At 33.4% G+C, this 16,482-nt stretch overlaps 1 protein-coding gene across 4 annotated transcripts; it reads left to right on the forward strand.

Moving 5' to 3' along the window:
* Positions 1-662: 662 nt before the first annotated feature.
* On the forward strand, positions 663-16,347 carry LOC130446415 (pancreatic triacylglycerol lipase-like). Of its 4 annotated transcripts, none has more exons than XM_056782665.1 (9): positions 663-1,033; positions 3,915-4,021; positions 6,367-6,525; positions 6,657-6,902; positions 7,509-7,779; positions 8,314-8,426; positions 11,004-11,166; positions 12,875-13,205; positions 16,140-16,347. In XM_056782665.1, the coding sequence occupies exons 1-9, from the start codon at positions 916-918 to the stop codon at positions 16,213-16,215; spliced, it is 1,584 nt and encodes a 527-aa protein (XP_056638643.1). In that variant the 5' UTR covers positions 663-915; the 3' UTR covers positions 16,216-16,347. The 4 variants fall into 4 exon arrangements, with proteins under 4 accessions (XP_056638643.1, XP_056638642.1, XP_056638644.1 ...); XM_056782664.1 differs by having other exon boundaries at positions 702-1,033; positions 3,903-4,021; XM_056782666.1 differs by lacking the exon at positions 663-1,033 and adding an exon at positions 1,605-1,782 and having other exon boundaries at positions 3,903-4,021.
* Positions 16,348-16,482: the final 135 nt, after the last annotated feature.

Genomic DNA, 16,482 nt, shown 5'->3' on the forward strand with positions numbered 1-16,482 from the left:
AAACAAGACAAAAAAATGTTTACTATTATAACCGCTAGTTTCTTTTTTCTTTAAGAGATCATGAGATCGTTAAGGAAGGTTCTAGTCTAGACTCGAAGCGCGTAGAAGATTCTATTCTTCTCGACAAAAATAAAGGGATATTTCCGCTTGCTGCTAAGAGATGGGGATACTGTCTTTCTCTCTCTCTCTCGCTTGTCTAGGCACGCGCTGCCTTTAAAATTACTTATAAACATCCGTAGACTTGAGTGTAAGAGTATTTAAAGCATCCGTAGAAGAATCGAATGAAATGTAAAAGCTCCAAAAAACGCAAATTGAGATCGCGGGCCTTATTGATACGGCCCAGGGGCCAGAAGCGGCCCGCGGGCCGTATCTTTGACATGACTGTTCTATATCCATTTTTAGTTGTTTTTTTTAACAAAATTTAATAAAAAAAAATCAATAATAATTTTTTCTATATGTATAGAACAGAATTGAAAATATTCATCAGTTTACATGACAAAAATTTAAAATTTTTTTAAGCAAAACAATATAATATTATAGCTAAATCAAGGAAGTACCTGATAGGAGTGATTATATCCATTAATCTCTGGCGTCATTATTAGGTCGAGTATTATCAAGATACAAAAGACGTATAATGGGTTCATTATACAACAGTCTTGGGTGAAATAATAAATTTGTTTCCCTAAAATAATTTTCATTCATTAACAGTTGGGCGAAGGACGTTTCGTATTCTATTATTCCATGTATTGGAGAAATAAAATATTTTGAAAATGGCTTACTAAATCTCTGTTAACCTCTGGACTTCGAACTGAAGATAAGTAATACAGTTCCTATATTTTTGTAAAATGTCTCGTTGTGTCAATTGAAGTTCGGAATATCAAAAAGTTATTAAGTACGGTGTTTTATCCGTTTGCGATGGTTGCCTTCGACAAAAATTCGAGTGTTTTCATGCAAACACTTTTTTATTTGATGAATCAAAGTAACATTGTGCAGGATACTTCATATAATTATTATTATATGCAAATAGGCCAAGGTACGTAAACATTTATTTCCAATCTAGACAGTTAAGAATTTTTTTTAATTTTACGTACGATCGAATTTTGAAAAAAAAAGTGTTATTACTCATTTTTCTCCAATATTAATTGGGATTAACATGAATAATAAATTGGATAGGTCGAAGTAGCTTTTTAAAAATATTTATTATTATTAATACTGAAATATGAAAACAATACAAATCTATATTCTAAAAGCGAGTTTAAGACTGCCTTTTACGTTATTGCTCTGAGTTTCTGAAAACGCTGCTTCAGAGAAATCGACTCTGGGATGCGTGCCGTTGGCATTATCTTATGGGAACACATGTTGGATGACGGCGTAATTCCTCCCCCCATAGATTCCGCTTCGGTGGGTTAAAGAGGAAGACGAACATCGTGGTGTTCTATCTGTTGGGATGTTGGAGTTCGAATATTGTTGATGTATTTGCTATAAACTAAGTAGCAGCTACCAATTACGAGGAGTCTACGAGGTCTGATTATTAAACAACGAGACTGCGCGCCTAGAGGGCATCCTAGACGTCCCAAAACACGTTTCCGTCACTATTATAGTATTTGTGCAGTAAGTAGCGAACGTATCAATCTCAAATTTCTCGTTAAATTGAAAAAAACTCCAACTGAGTGCTATAAATTGTTGCAAGAGACCCATGGGGACAATTCTCTATCTCGTGCGTGTCTTTATGAGTGGTGTAAGCGCTTTAGTGAGGGTCCAAAGAGCAAATCGAAATTCAAGGTAATGTTGATCGTTTTTTTTTCGACATTAACGATATCGTAATGACTGAATGGGTTCCACAAGGTCACACTTTCAATCAGACTTACTATTTGTTAGTTTTGGCAACACTATGAGAACGAGTTCGTAAAAAACGGCCCGATATTGCACCAGGACAATAACGCCCATAACGCGTTATCTATGAAACAGTATTTGGCCAGTAAGCGCACTCCAATGATCTAACACCCGCCGTACTCACCAGATTTGACACCGTGCGGCTTTTTTTATAAAATCTGCTTTGAAAGGGACCCGATTTGAGTCGATGGAAGCGGTAAAGCAAAAAACGGCAGAGCTTCTAAAGGCATTCACCAAAGAAGACTCCCAGCACTGTTTCAGTCAATGAAAAAACGTATGGAAAGGTGTGTGCCGAGGGGAGGAGAGTATATTGAAGGGGAGCATTCGAATGTAGAATAATTTTTATATTAAAACCCTTTTTCGTAAGCAGTCTCGTTATTTATTAGCCAGACCTCGTATATCTTCTGGTACACGTGGTAAACTGTGTTGTTTATTTTGTTATAACATATTTATAGGTTATTGATGTAAGGAAACTCTTCAAATATATCCAACCAACAACTCGCTGTAGGTTTTTTTTATCGGCTGAACCGTAAATACGTTTTCTATAATTAGATTTTTGGCATTATATTTTATATATATTTATATTATTATTTTGCTTTGTTTGCACTAATTTAATGTGATAAATTATAAAGATTATTTTTGTTGAATAATCAAAGTTCATGTTTTTACAGTCTCTGATATTTTATAACCTCCTAAATGATCTTCAGAATTCCCTGATATTTGAAAAACTGTGTAAATTCACGAATCTTATCTGTTATTCGTTTTATTTCCACGGTTACGTTTTTTGATTAGATATAACGATTATTTTGTCTAAATGGCCAAAGTCTAGGTTCTATAAATTTACGGAAAATGAATATAAAAATAGTACAATAATCCGGTAAATTTAGACATTCGAAGTTACATAAATTTCCATCAAGCTAAAAATCAATAAAATTGTTTAAAATATAATTGAATATAGAATTTGAATGTTCCTTATCATTTTCGTGTATGGAAAAAATTTTATTAAGGTCAAAGGTCAAGAAATCGCAATTTTCAGCGAAAAAAGGAGTTTTATAATAAAAATACCTCAGACGAAAATTGTAGATCATAAAATTATCTACAAAAACCGTATCAATACTTTTTTTCCTACAAGCCACTGTTTCTAAGATATAATGATTCAAAAAGTTGTATTTAATTGTTTCGCCAATATATTTTCAGCAGCTAACTTTTCTGTCAACATTGAAATGAACCGAGACTTGTGAGTATTTGTAAGAAATTTCTTTAGCCTGATTGTCATAAGTTCATTAAATAAATTATCAATTGATCCTTTGGTATTTCTCGTGCAATCATTATAGCCATTAAATACGTAAATGTGGAACATTATAACTTTTACATCTTTTTATCATTATAACCCAGAAAGGATGGCTCGTAGGAAAAAAAGTATTGACACATTTCTTGTAGATAATTTTATAATCCACAATTTTTGTCGTGAGGTATTTTTATGATAAAACTTACCGTTTTGCTGATAATCGTGAAAAGCTTGACCTTGAATAAAATTTTTTCCATACACGGAAAAGATGGGGAACATTTAAATTTTATTTTCAATTGTATTGCATACACGTTATTACATGTCCAGTATTTAAACACTCTCATTACCAACGAAATTTCTATTGTTTGGTTTTGGTTGTGCAAATTTGCAATTTTCGGTAATTTTATACATTTGATCTAGAAAATCGAAAAATCATCCGATTTCGATTAATTTTTTTTATAAATCTTCGTTTTTACGGCGAATTTATGAAAAAAAAATATGGAAAATATCTCACCTGGAGATCTCATATAGTTTTATAACTTTAAACGTGATCATAAACGCACTTCTTCGCATATAATCGTTCATAACTTTTTTACAAACCATCAAACGCAGTTCATAAATTTTTTTTGTTAATCTACAGAAAAAACGAACATTTTGAAAACAAAAATTGAAAAATTTTTAAATTGTGTGACTTATTTTATAAATATTTTTTAATTTCAAGATAATGTTATAGAGACTAAAGCATCAAAATGTTATGGAATTTATGGCTGTTTCGAATTGAATTACCCATGGACGTCAGAAAATCGACCAGTTGCGTACTATCCCGAAGAGATAGAAAAGGTAAGGAACTATTATAAGTGACAAAAACAGAATACTCGGGGTTACTTCATACCGTTTTATCCCTCCTATCACTCATAGGCGCTAAATGATTGACTGAATACACTACCACTAAACCAACTCAAACTAGCATTGTCCGACGCGCGTTTTGATAATCAAATTATCGTCTTCAGACTATCATGACGATATCTTGGTTACAGTAAACGTTCATTACGAATCATCAACATTTCCATAAATTCCGACTTAACTGACTGGCTTTATGCAAAGAACGGTTGAACTGGAACCTTGAATGAAATAATATCATCTTTGGTGGTTCTGTTTGTGCATACATGTCTTCAAGGTGTTAAACGGGATCCACAATTTTGTATTGAAAGGCGTGTGGACTACACTGTAACTATTGCTTTTGGAAGTAGGACATCTTTGAAATTTATTTGAATTTTATTATGAATTTCTATGTACATAAATCATAGAGAAGATCCAATACAATACAAAAATCTTTCACTATAGAAAATGTACACTACTATTCACTGAAAAAGCGTACATTTACATTTTACTTGTGTAAATTGAAGTTTCTACCTAATGCCGTTGTTAGTGACAAATAATTCAATAATTAATTTAAATTCAGTGAAAGTAAAAGTGTACTTAATATCTTCATTGCCAAATTGAAAGACTGGCGCTAAAAGGTTGGGTGTGGAGGAAAGAAAATTTAAATGATGCACAAAATTAAGTAAATTTTAATAGAACATCCCTTTGAATCGGCTATTGGTGCAGTATATGCAACAAACTTTCCAGGATCTCGTCCTACAGCATGTAGACGAATTGAAGCTTCGGATTTTCAAAACTGTGTAAGCATTGTTTTCAAATGATTGCAAGCAATCCAGGGTTGTGTTTACTCTTAAATTTATGTATAGTGATCTGAACTTTTAGGAAAGAATTGTCTTCTTAGATGAAAAACATTCAATTCGTGCAATAACGGACGTATTCGCGTTTACACACCACCAAATTCAAGATATGAAGAGCAATATGTTGACGGAAGTCCAGCAAATTTTCAGTAAATATTTTGTGTTGAATGAATATCAATAGGCATGGTATTTGTTGAAGAATTTGTGCAAAGTTCAATTCTGAAGTTTACCTCATGTTCCCATCGGTTAATCAAACTTATAATGGAAACGATTTTATTAACCAACATGATAATTGTCCTGTTGATACAGCTCACCTAATTCAACAATGGTTTCGACAAAATGTTTAGAAAGAAGCTGGCAAAAAGACCTAATATAAATCCTATTGAACTTTTATGGGAGTAGTTGATAAAAAAAAATTACAAAAGGAAATTTTGTCCCAGAAATTTGAAGTAGCATGAAAATATCTTAATTTAAATGAAAAATTTTGTCTGAATTTAATTCACTCCATGCCAAGAAGATTAGAAAAAGTGATTGAAAAGAATGGAGCTCTAATTAATTACTAACAAATTTGTTTTCCTATTCAATTATTTATTGCTATTGTCTAGTGTTTTATCATTTTTATAAGTATTGCTTCTACTCTGTATTTACAAGTTTTACCATGTATTATTTTAAAAGTGACTCACTTAGGACCCGACTTGTAATTTAACTCGTGGGAAGCTCTCTTAATCCTTCAAGTACAGGAGACGGATCTATCAACCAAATCATTGCGGGGTCTTTACTGATTTCATACCGGAAATCAACGGAATTCGTTGTTCTAGTATAAATCAATACGATTTGTTTCGAATGTTTTCATTCTGTAATTCTATTCGGTAATAACATCGGAATAGCACATCGTTTTATTTTCTTTGTTCCATTGTAGATCACTATGAGCATTTCTCCTAATGCCCAAGGAAGTTTTTGACTAGATGTCCATATCAACTCAAGTTCTTCTTGGTCGATTCAGAAAGATGGAGTGAAAATAGCATTTGTTGTCATAGATACAACGTCAAAAAGAGATTTTTTTAGGATTAGTGAGTGATGGACTTATTACGCTTTAGTTGTATTCAGAAGAAAAAAAGATGGTCCGCTGTAATGCTCAAGCATATCTTGTTACCTACAGATGGGTTTGAATCAGCTGGACTGAAATGGTTGATATTTTTTTGTAAATTCTTACCTGATAACTTAATATTGTTGAACATGGCAACCGAAGTGTACACGAATAAACCATTTCTTTCATGTGAACATCCGCCAAACGAAAACAAATTACATCAGTACTTTTGATTTATCATTTTAACATATATCTTCCTATCTCGTGAAGCTCTTACAAAACCTTTCCCGTCAATGTTCATGTTTACGCAGATATCTTTTGTATTAACTCTGGATACATCCATCAACCTCAATTTTTAGATTGAACCTCAGTATCTTCTTCTAACTCGTCAGAATCCGGTAAAACCCATAATTATGGATTTGAATGATTTCGATTATGACGATCCCACAGATTTTGATCCAGAAAAACCCATATACATTATAACTCATGGTTATATGGAACGTGGTTCGATTGGATGGGTGAGTATCCTGGTCCAATATAAATAAATCAAAAATTAATTTATGCTTATTCATGAAAATCTCGTAGTTCATATTTTTCATGACGTAAAACAGCTTTGTATGAAGACACTTAAATATACCAAATATTTCAGATACAAGAAATTGCAACTGCACTTCTGCGCCTAGAAGACTGTAGTGTGATTATAATAGATTGGCAGAGGGGTTCTGGACCACCGTACACCCAAGCGGTAGCTAATATAAGACTTGTAGGAGCTATGACTGCGTATTTATTGGCAGATCTAGCTAAATTTACTTATAAGAATCTAGATCACGTTCACGCAATTGGACATTCATTAGGAGCTCATTTATGTGGTTATATAGGTTATACACTGCAGAAGGTAAGGATGATCATTCATCAATCAGAAGAACCAGAAAGTAGTTCCGTTTCTGAGAATATTTATATTTTATTATCATCGTGTAGTTCCAAGTTGCTTTCGAGACATATTAAAGTTATACTACTATGATTTGTTCACTCCCAACTAATTAAATTATAGACTTTTTGCAATGACGAATGAAAAGGTTCGTCAAATACCTGGAAACCAAATCCGGAATTGATTGCTTTCCAAGTTTCGCAAGGAAGTAACATCCATCACATGCAACTGCACCATTCAGATCCAGTTTTTGATCGCTTCTACACGTGGTCAAAATTCCTTAACGAATTTTGAAGGGAAAAATAATGTTAAATCAATTTTGAATCTATAAAATAAATAAACACCTTATTGGGCGGCGTTTACCATCGATGGGATTGAAAATATCTCTCTTCATATAGATTTTAGAAATAGTATACCTATTTAAAAAAATATTGTCCCACACACAGCAAACTACATTTATACATAGGTAAACAGAAATGATCCAATTCATAGTTGCTGCTTGTATAAACACTCTCTGTTAATTCTGATAATTTTATCAAGAAATTTTGACATCTTATTTTCTGATTTTTCTAGGAATTCAATCTAACTCTTGGTAGGATAACCGGTATGGATCCTGCTGAGCCTCATTTCTCAAAAGCTAAACCTCCAGTTCGACTGGATCGAACGGCAGCAAAATATGTTGATGTTGTACATACCGATGCAAGTCAATTTATTAGAGGAGGTCTGGGAATACTAGAAAGTATTGGACATGTTGATTATTATCCTAACGGAGGCACTGATCAACCTGGTTGTACTAAAGGGGTAACTCAATATATTAGAGATGCAAATGGAAGTTTGTTCAATGGTTAGTGATACTTTTATTTTGATTGTTTTTACATTTGTTTTTTATAGTAATTTATTTTTAATAAAAGAACAATCTAGTATTATCAACAAAATTCTTAAATGAACCTATTTCCCTATTTATATTTCTCTTTTTCCCACTTGATTTTTCAATTACTTCCCTCCTTCTTTCTATCCATATTTTCTGGGATATTTCATGTTTCACTGTATATGCTTCACTTTTTTATTAAACTACATCAACGGTTATCTTCTGATAATTTTAATGGCATTTCATAGGCAAATATCAATCTCTTCTATTTGTTTATTTTATGTTATCGCTTTTCGCTGTTTTTACTCAACTGATAGATTTCAAAATGTTTATATTAGTTTTGTCTTTATCGACATCATTGTCAATTTAATGTGTTAATGTTATTTTAATTTATCTATATTAGCGTATACGAGGGTCATGCGAACAAGCTTGTTGTATTTTAAACTGCTTCTAAATACTGGGGGGATGAACAAAATAAACGTAATAATTTATTTGTTTTCATAATTTCAGGAGTTAAGAAATATTTGGCGTGCAATCACGTGAGAAGCCACGAATATTTTTTAGATAGTATAACACCAGACTCAAAATGCAAATATTTAACGATTTCGTGCCAATCATTTCAAGTAAGTGATGAAAACAAAATTCAGTTTATGTCAATCAATATTTATTTCAATATTTATGTCTCATATTTTTATTCTATGGGTTTGCTAATATGCGATACTGTAGATTTTATAAGAATATTTTTCATTTGTATGCAAAATAAGTCTTTATATATATAGGCTTTTACGCTATGCAGTCCATTTAGGTCCATAGCCTTGTAATTTCTCTCCACTTCTTTCCGTCCATTGCGTTTTCTCTCCACTTCTGGATGTTTTCTTCTCGGAAGTTTTCTTCCACTACTTTCTTCCACCGTTTTTTTTTGGTCTACATCTTTTCCTCTTGCCCTCTGGTATCTTCCATGCACTAATTTTAAGAGTCTGTCTTCGTCCATTCGTTCTAAGTCTATCCCATCCTAGGTTTGTTTGCTTTCTCTCAAAAATTCTTCTTAATATTTTTCTCTCCCAGATTTCCAATTCCTGTTTAGTTTTATTCGTCATTATCCAGGTTTCATAGGCCTATGTCAGAGTGGGTCTTCAAATTGTCTCATAAATTCGAACTTTCGTAGATCTGGATATCTCTTTTCTTCAGGAATGGGGATGTTCTTCAACTTCTTCTCTGTTCAGTAAAGCCTTTTTCAAGGTTTTCAAGGTGATCCTCTTTCGCTATTTCTTCGAGTGCATTTTCGTTTCTATCAATTTTGACATTAAATATTTCTTCGGAATATTCTTTTCAACTTCTAATTTTTTTCTTCTTCGTCATCTACAAGGTTTTATTCTTTGTCTTTTATATATGTGCAGTACTTTCGTTTTGTTTTATTATATGTTTAACTTCTTTGTAAAACGTTTTATTTTCCTTCCTTTGATATTCTTCCTCTATAGTTTTCATTTAGTCTTCTACAGATACTCTATTTTTTCATTCTCATAGTTTCTTTGCTATTTTTTTTTTTTTTAGAATCACTTATGCTTACCTCATCTCTATTCTGCAATATTTTTTGTCATTTTTTGGTTATTTTACGCTATCACTCACTACAATATAATAATTACGACTCGGAAATTACTTAATATCAAAAAAAATTAACATCAAAATAATTATTGGTGTTTCATAATAATGTTCACTTTGCTTATTAAGTAATCATACAAAAAGAAAGCCTTAATATTCGGAATATCGCCCATCGTATTCTATGGTTGTAACCCAATGTTCAACAAGCTCTTTGTGATCTTAGTATAACTACTCTTTGGGCGTAGATGCTAAAAATTGCACTGCATTTTCAACATCTTCTTTGGATTCAAAATTTTTCCCACCAAGAATGACGTCAGGGATCTGAATAAACAGTAATCTGCCCGGACTAAATGCTGGATGTGGTAGGAGTTCAATACCACCAAGTTCTTTGATCTCATTCTGCGTAACTTTGGCAGTATGTGGCTTAGTATTGTTGCTTTTAATCAACTAAACCTGGATATTTCTCGACACAGCTTCATATATTCGCATGAGCTGTCCACTGTATACCTCGACTTTGATAGCTGGACCCTCTGGAATGATTTGTAAGTACACTAAACCTTCATAATTTCACCAGACACACTACAAGACTTTTCGTTCGAATCGACCTCTCTTTGTGACGGGGTTTGGTAAATTTCCTTTGTCTAATTTTCCATTGGACTTCTTTGGATCCTCTCAAGGCTCCAACATCTCCATTTAAAATAATAAGCGAAGATGTACGGGATATTGCTACAGAAATTAACCGAGATTCAAGTGTAATGTCGAGTGTGTGAACAGCTCATTTCACTTTCGAAAGATAATCGTTTTATTACTTGCGATGAAAAATATATTTATCTAAACAGCGTGGAAAATCAGTTGTTAGACAAAGGACAATCACCAGAACCAGTCGCGATGAGAGGTCGATTAGGGCGGGAAGTCTTGTTGTGTGTATGGTGGCATTATGAAGATTTAGTGTACTTTGGAATCATTCCAGTTGGTCGAGCTTTATAGTTAACACCGAATATATATGATTTTATAAGAAAAATATCCAGGTTTAGCTAAATGAAAGCGAATTCTTCCCTGATGAGACCAGACTAAGCCACATATGCATAGATCAAAGAACTTGGAGGAAAAATTTTAATCCAGAGGAGTTGTTGGAAATACAGTTAGTCAATTTTTGCAATCAAGCCCAAAGAATGGTTTTACCAAGGTATTGAAGAGCTTGCTGAACGGGTTAAAACCTTAAAATGGACGATGGACTGTATGATTATTCGATAAACGTAATAAAGTGAAATCTATATTTCACTACACTACAAGTTGCTTTTGCTTCGGGTGCCAAAAGGGAAACGTTTTGGACATTATTACGGACATTAAGAATGCCATGACAGTGCAGATGAGAATTATTTCGGTCATGGATTGAAAGTTTTATGGCCATCCAAGGGCTATTAACAAGATTAATAATGTTACCTTTTTTTGTTTGAAAATTTAAAAAACATTACTAAATCAGAATGCAGTAAAAGATGATATTGTAGATTACACAGCTTTAATAATTATAAATATAATATAACACTTTACAGGTATTTGAAAATATGAAACAAAAACCGAAAATTTGTTGATATTTTTAGGATTTTACGAGTGGAAGGTGTTTCGGTTGCTCAGCAAATAATGATAATTGTATTCCATTCGGTTTTCACAGCAGAAAACACTACGATCGTTATATGCGAAGTAAATGGAGTAATACCAGCCGAATTCAATATTTTATTACAGGAGAAAACCGGCCATTCTGCAGTATGTATCCTGTCAATTTTATAACAAACATTTAAAGATCATTAAAAAGAACTATTTTCAAAACAGAAGAGACCAAAAATCAAAAACATTTAGGAGCATTTATATATAATTATATACATATTTATATTCACCTTTGAAATAATTTCGAAATTAGATATTTCTTTCCTGGCTAATGCCTCGACGAATATTAAATTACATCTCCTCTGAAGAGCGTGATGTCATACGACCCCTTTTGTCGATATCGTAATTCAATTAGCCAGGAAAGTAGTTGTTCTCCTTTGATAAACGGCAGATTTCATTTTCGAAATATTGTATTTCGATTTTAGAGGTGAATAGTAAAAAACCTGTATTTTGACACATTTTACACACCTCATTTACCATCGGAATCTATATTATCAGCGACTGCGCTAGATTGATACTTGACCAAAGATTCGCAGATAGAAGTAAGGATGGCGGCACTTGGTGTTCGCTGGGAAATTTTCAACCACATGTACCAAATAGCGACACTCTTTGACGTTGTTTTCAGTTCGGGTTTAAGCACGAACGAGTGTTGTTAAACTGCTCTGATGAGACGTAATGACGTCGAAACTAGTCAGTAGTTACAACCTCTCCTGGAAATTATCCACCTCCTTAACAGTTTATTATGACCTTATTGAGTCGCATCTCCGATATGCCCTTCCCTTTCGGTGTACGTGTGGTGCGACTCAATTTGAGCGAATCTTTAAACTACAAAAGAGAGATGCTGGATATTAACTCAGAGGGCTCATTGGAGGGACTTCTTTGACAGTTTAAAAATTCTCTTCCTTCCTTGATTATTTTTGAATCCTTTTACCTAATTCTTAAGCACGCATCTCCAATTTCTCCGTTCAGAATTAGATGAGAGCTCAATATTTTACAATCCAAAAAAATGCACTTGCTAATTGAAATTAAATCGATATCATCTTTTCCCGCATTCCGCAATAATTTGAGGGCATATTTACTGAAAAGTGCCTTCTAATTTGTGAACGACTTCTACACAAATAATAATTTTCATTCCGGACAAGCTGCAAACTGGTTTAATTTTTGCTATCGACTGTATCTTTATTTATTTTTATGTTTGTTTTTTAGTTTTTACAAGCTTTTGTCTACAAATTGTAACATTTCTCTCTCTCTCTTTCTGTATTCCTTCTGTAAGGATCCTTGGTTTGTTGCTCCTTCTGTTCTGATTAGAGCTTTGAATGATAGGAGTTGGTTATACTATAATTTGTTCATTTCAATTCCTCATGTTAATGATATGAATGATACTCATTTGATAGAAACATGAAATTAGTGTTTTTAACCAAAATACAAATAGTACTATGATTCAATCGTTAAAGAGGTGAAAGCTGACATTCATCATGAACTATCAAACTTCAACAACAAAAGTAAAAGCGCTCATTCTTAATATTTGTATTCAAATTGTACTCTTCTTGCAAGCTTTTCACACACTTGAAATTTATGAGGATAATATGAAAAATAAAATTATTAAACTTCTATTATAATCCCTACCTCATAATTCCACTTTATCATGAAAATTCTCAAACAAAACGACCTTCTTGCTTTCTTTTTTCCGCTTTTACAGATCTCTATTGAAAAGACCACAATACTAACATAATTTTTTACAAAAATATTTCCAACATCTATAAACAACAAGTAATATTCGAATATTTGATACAGTTGTTTATTTTAGAACATCACTACAGAATAACAGTTCAAGTGTCAAATTCTAACCAAAGTAGAGCCCACGGTGGTGAAATAGGTCAATTGGTATTCACCATGCATGGTACAAGCGATGGTAGGGGATCCAAAACAGAGCCTATAGGATTCATAAGTGGGTTCCATGAACCAGGGGAGTTATACACAGGGGTCGTAGCAACAGATCCAGTTCCTCATTTAAAAGCAATTGAAATAGAATGGAAATACAACAGTAGTTTATTCAATCCATTAACATGGAGGATTTTGACTACACCCAAAATATTTTTGAAGAAAATCACTGTGGAAGGAATGGAAATTGGTGAGAAGTGAGTATTATTTGTTTGTAATTATAAATGATAGTTCTTATGTGAATTTGTATATTTACTTGTTAGTCTATATGATAATCATAAAAAATACGAGTGTGGTTCAAATATAAACCGGAATTTTTTAATAAATATGCAAAAAATTTAGTGTGGGAAAAGTGACTGCACTGGATGTTAGTGATCTGTTACGAAATGTACAGAACAGCCGGGACCATGTAACTTCATTTTTCAGTGTACTGTAGCCATGAGCGAGAAGGATATACAAGGGTCTGTTGAGCAACGAATCATTATTCGTTTTTTGAGTCAAAGATAATGGAAAATCCGAGAAAATTTATCGAAAGTTGTTCGAGCAATTTGGGGATGATTGCCTCTTCAAGAATGTATGAATGGTCCCCCACAAGAGTGTGGTTGATACCTCCAGTAACAAGACCAGGACCCACTAACCCCTTTTGAAACATGAAAAGGTCAAAGTTTCGTAAATTAATGTAAAATCTATATTCTAGGTTAGTTACTAATTAATTCGATACGCTTGTGCTAGTTACTGTTTACAATGTTTGCATACAACGCCTGCTCGGGCCCTACACACTCCCTTTACTTTTCACTTCTACCAGGCGCCCTACTTTCCTTACCAGGTCTTTTAAAGGCCTCTTAACATCATTTGGCACGAGCTCTTGGCCTCCATTGATAAAAAAAATGAGATCATGCAAAGGAGAAGAATTTAATTAAACACAGAAATCCAACTGATTAAAGATTTGTTAACTGAATTGCAGTCCCTAAGAGATTCATGGGAAACCATCCGTAACGAAACAAAACACGTCGCCGATGCAGTTGGCATTATATCATAATTCTCACTCAAAAGAAAATCTATTATTGAAAACACGCCCGAGCAACTTCAGCAACAAGTTTCACAGGATTTCAAATCTTTTGTTGTCTTTTTTGTTTTGGAGTTCAACATGGCTAATTTGAAAATCAGATTTGTAAGCTGCGAAGGAAGTTGTAAACTGTGAAGGAATTTGTAACCTGTTTGCTCCAGTTTTAGTGCTCATGGATCTAGACTACGAGGAACTGAAGCTTAAAACTGCCAATCTCGTTTGCATATTACCATTCAGACTAATCCAGACGCCTTATTTAAAGAAACTCTTTAAATGAAGAATGTAGTTTTCCAGTCAGAAGAGGACCCGTTAAAGCTTCTTAACCCATTTTCTTGAACCTATGCACAGCTATAAGACTTTTCTGTATCATCCCAGTCACAGTTCCAACGGCCGAGAAGTCTTTTAGTAGATTTTCGAATTCACTGAAAACTTGGCAACGAAGCACCACAGGCCAAACTCGTCTGAACCATCTGGCAATGTTGACAAAAGAGTGTGAATTGGCCAAAACTGTTAACTTTTCTGACGTCATCAATTATTTTAGTGAAATGAAAGTTAGGAATGCCATGATTAAATAGAATTTCGAACATCAAAGTAAGCATTTTGTCATAATCTTATTATTTTGTCAACTTGTCAATTTAATCTTGGTCATTAAGGGAAATCTATCTCAAAATGGAAATTTACTTTCATTAGAATAAAAATAAATGATTTATTTTATGTTTGCAAAAATTTTGTCAATAAAGTTTAGTTTTTAGATCGAACTGATAGCACTAATTATTAATTATTATAAATTATCATCAGTTTTAAAAAAAAATGGCGAAGGAATAGAAAATTACCATTTAATTTTTGAAACAAAACATACCGATAGCACGCAAACATAAAAAGTGGGGAGGGCGAATCTGATCCTGGTTACAGGGCCCGCAATCAAATGTGGAGGCCATGGTTCCGCTTTCCGAAAAGGCCGAGAAGTGGTGACAAACTCGCCATATGCGTGGCGCTCCAGAACAAGTGTTACCGATGAGAATGTCAGTGCTGTAAAAAAACTCATTTTGGGAAACCAACGCAGTACTGTTCGCGATATTGCTGAAGAATTGGGATCAGCTTAGGTAGTATTTGGCAAATAATTATTGAACGGATCGGTAAACGCAAAATTTCAGCCAGATGAGTGCCAAGAGATCTGAATTTTGAGCAGAAATTCACTCCTACAGCGGTAAGAAGGAGATTGAAATTGATTGCAGCTAATAATCACCACAGACGAGACCTGGGTATACCACTATATTCCGGAAACTAATCGCGCCTCTATGGAATGAAGGCGCGCAGGTAAAGCGGAGGTTACACTATCAGCGTGTTTTGTGACATGAAAGGAGTAATTGCGGTTGAATTTCTCACTCAACAACGAGCTGTGAACGCACAGTATTGTAGTAACCTTCTAAAAAACACTGTGAAATCTATCTACAGATCAAAACGATGCTATATTCCAATGAATAGTGCGATGTTGCTGCACTACCTCAGACAGCTCAGCTTTCGATGGAAACGTTGAACGAATTGGGTTGAGAAACACTGAAACACCTCTTTATAGTCCCGATTTGTCGCCAAGCGACTATTATTTAATTAGTCCATTCAAAGAGGCACTTGGCCGATTGCGATTTGGAAGCAATAGCAGGTGGAATCCTTCGTGTGCGAAGGTTATGTGATAACCCGAGGCATTTTTACGAAAGAATCATCCGAATGCTTCCAGATAGGTTGCAAATGTGTGTAGACTGTGAAGAAGACTATTTAGAAAAACTGTAAAAATTGTCAACTAAATAATAAAATTTTTTATAGCAAAATTCCGCCTTATATTTGAATCACTTTTGTATTTATATTTATTCAACTGCATATTTAGGTATAGGATATTTATATATCTATTTATTTCAATGCAATCGAAGAACACAGTCTCAATACTGATCTAGAATTACCGAATTAACAATTATTTTTTGAATTTATAATAGTTTCAATAAGACCACCAGTTTTTATTTGTGTAATTATCATAAGTATTCCAACAATATTCATTTTTTTTATTTTTTAGCCTGACTGTATGCCCAAAACATAAATTGCCACTGGCAAATGGTATTCCTCAACTACTCATCCCATCATATTGTTAAAATAAGTGAAAAAACCGTTTTTTTATTGTTATACATTTTAATTCATTTGTTGTTATATTTATCATCGTTTTCATTATTTATTTTTACTTGTAAGGTTTTCAACGAAACAAAATATGAACTTAATTTTCCAAATCTTGTTTTATTACTATTTGAATAAGGTTCAATTCTTATTTACTTTAAAACTTAATGAAAAAGATACGGTAAGTTTCAGAAGACTAGCGCTCACGAAAAGGTTAAAACTCTTCTGGCTCAGGGGCAACTTCCGAG

Source organism: Diorhabda sublineata, chromosome 7 (genome assembly GCF_026230105.1).
Source record: "Diorhabda sublineata isolate icDioSubl1.1 chromosome 7, icDioSubl1.1, whole genome shotgun sequence".
Lineage (NCBI taxonomy): Eukaryota > Metazoa > Arthropoda > Insecta > Coleoptera > Chrysomelidae > Diorhabda > Diorhabda sublineata.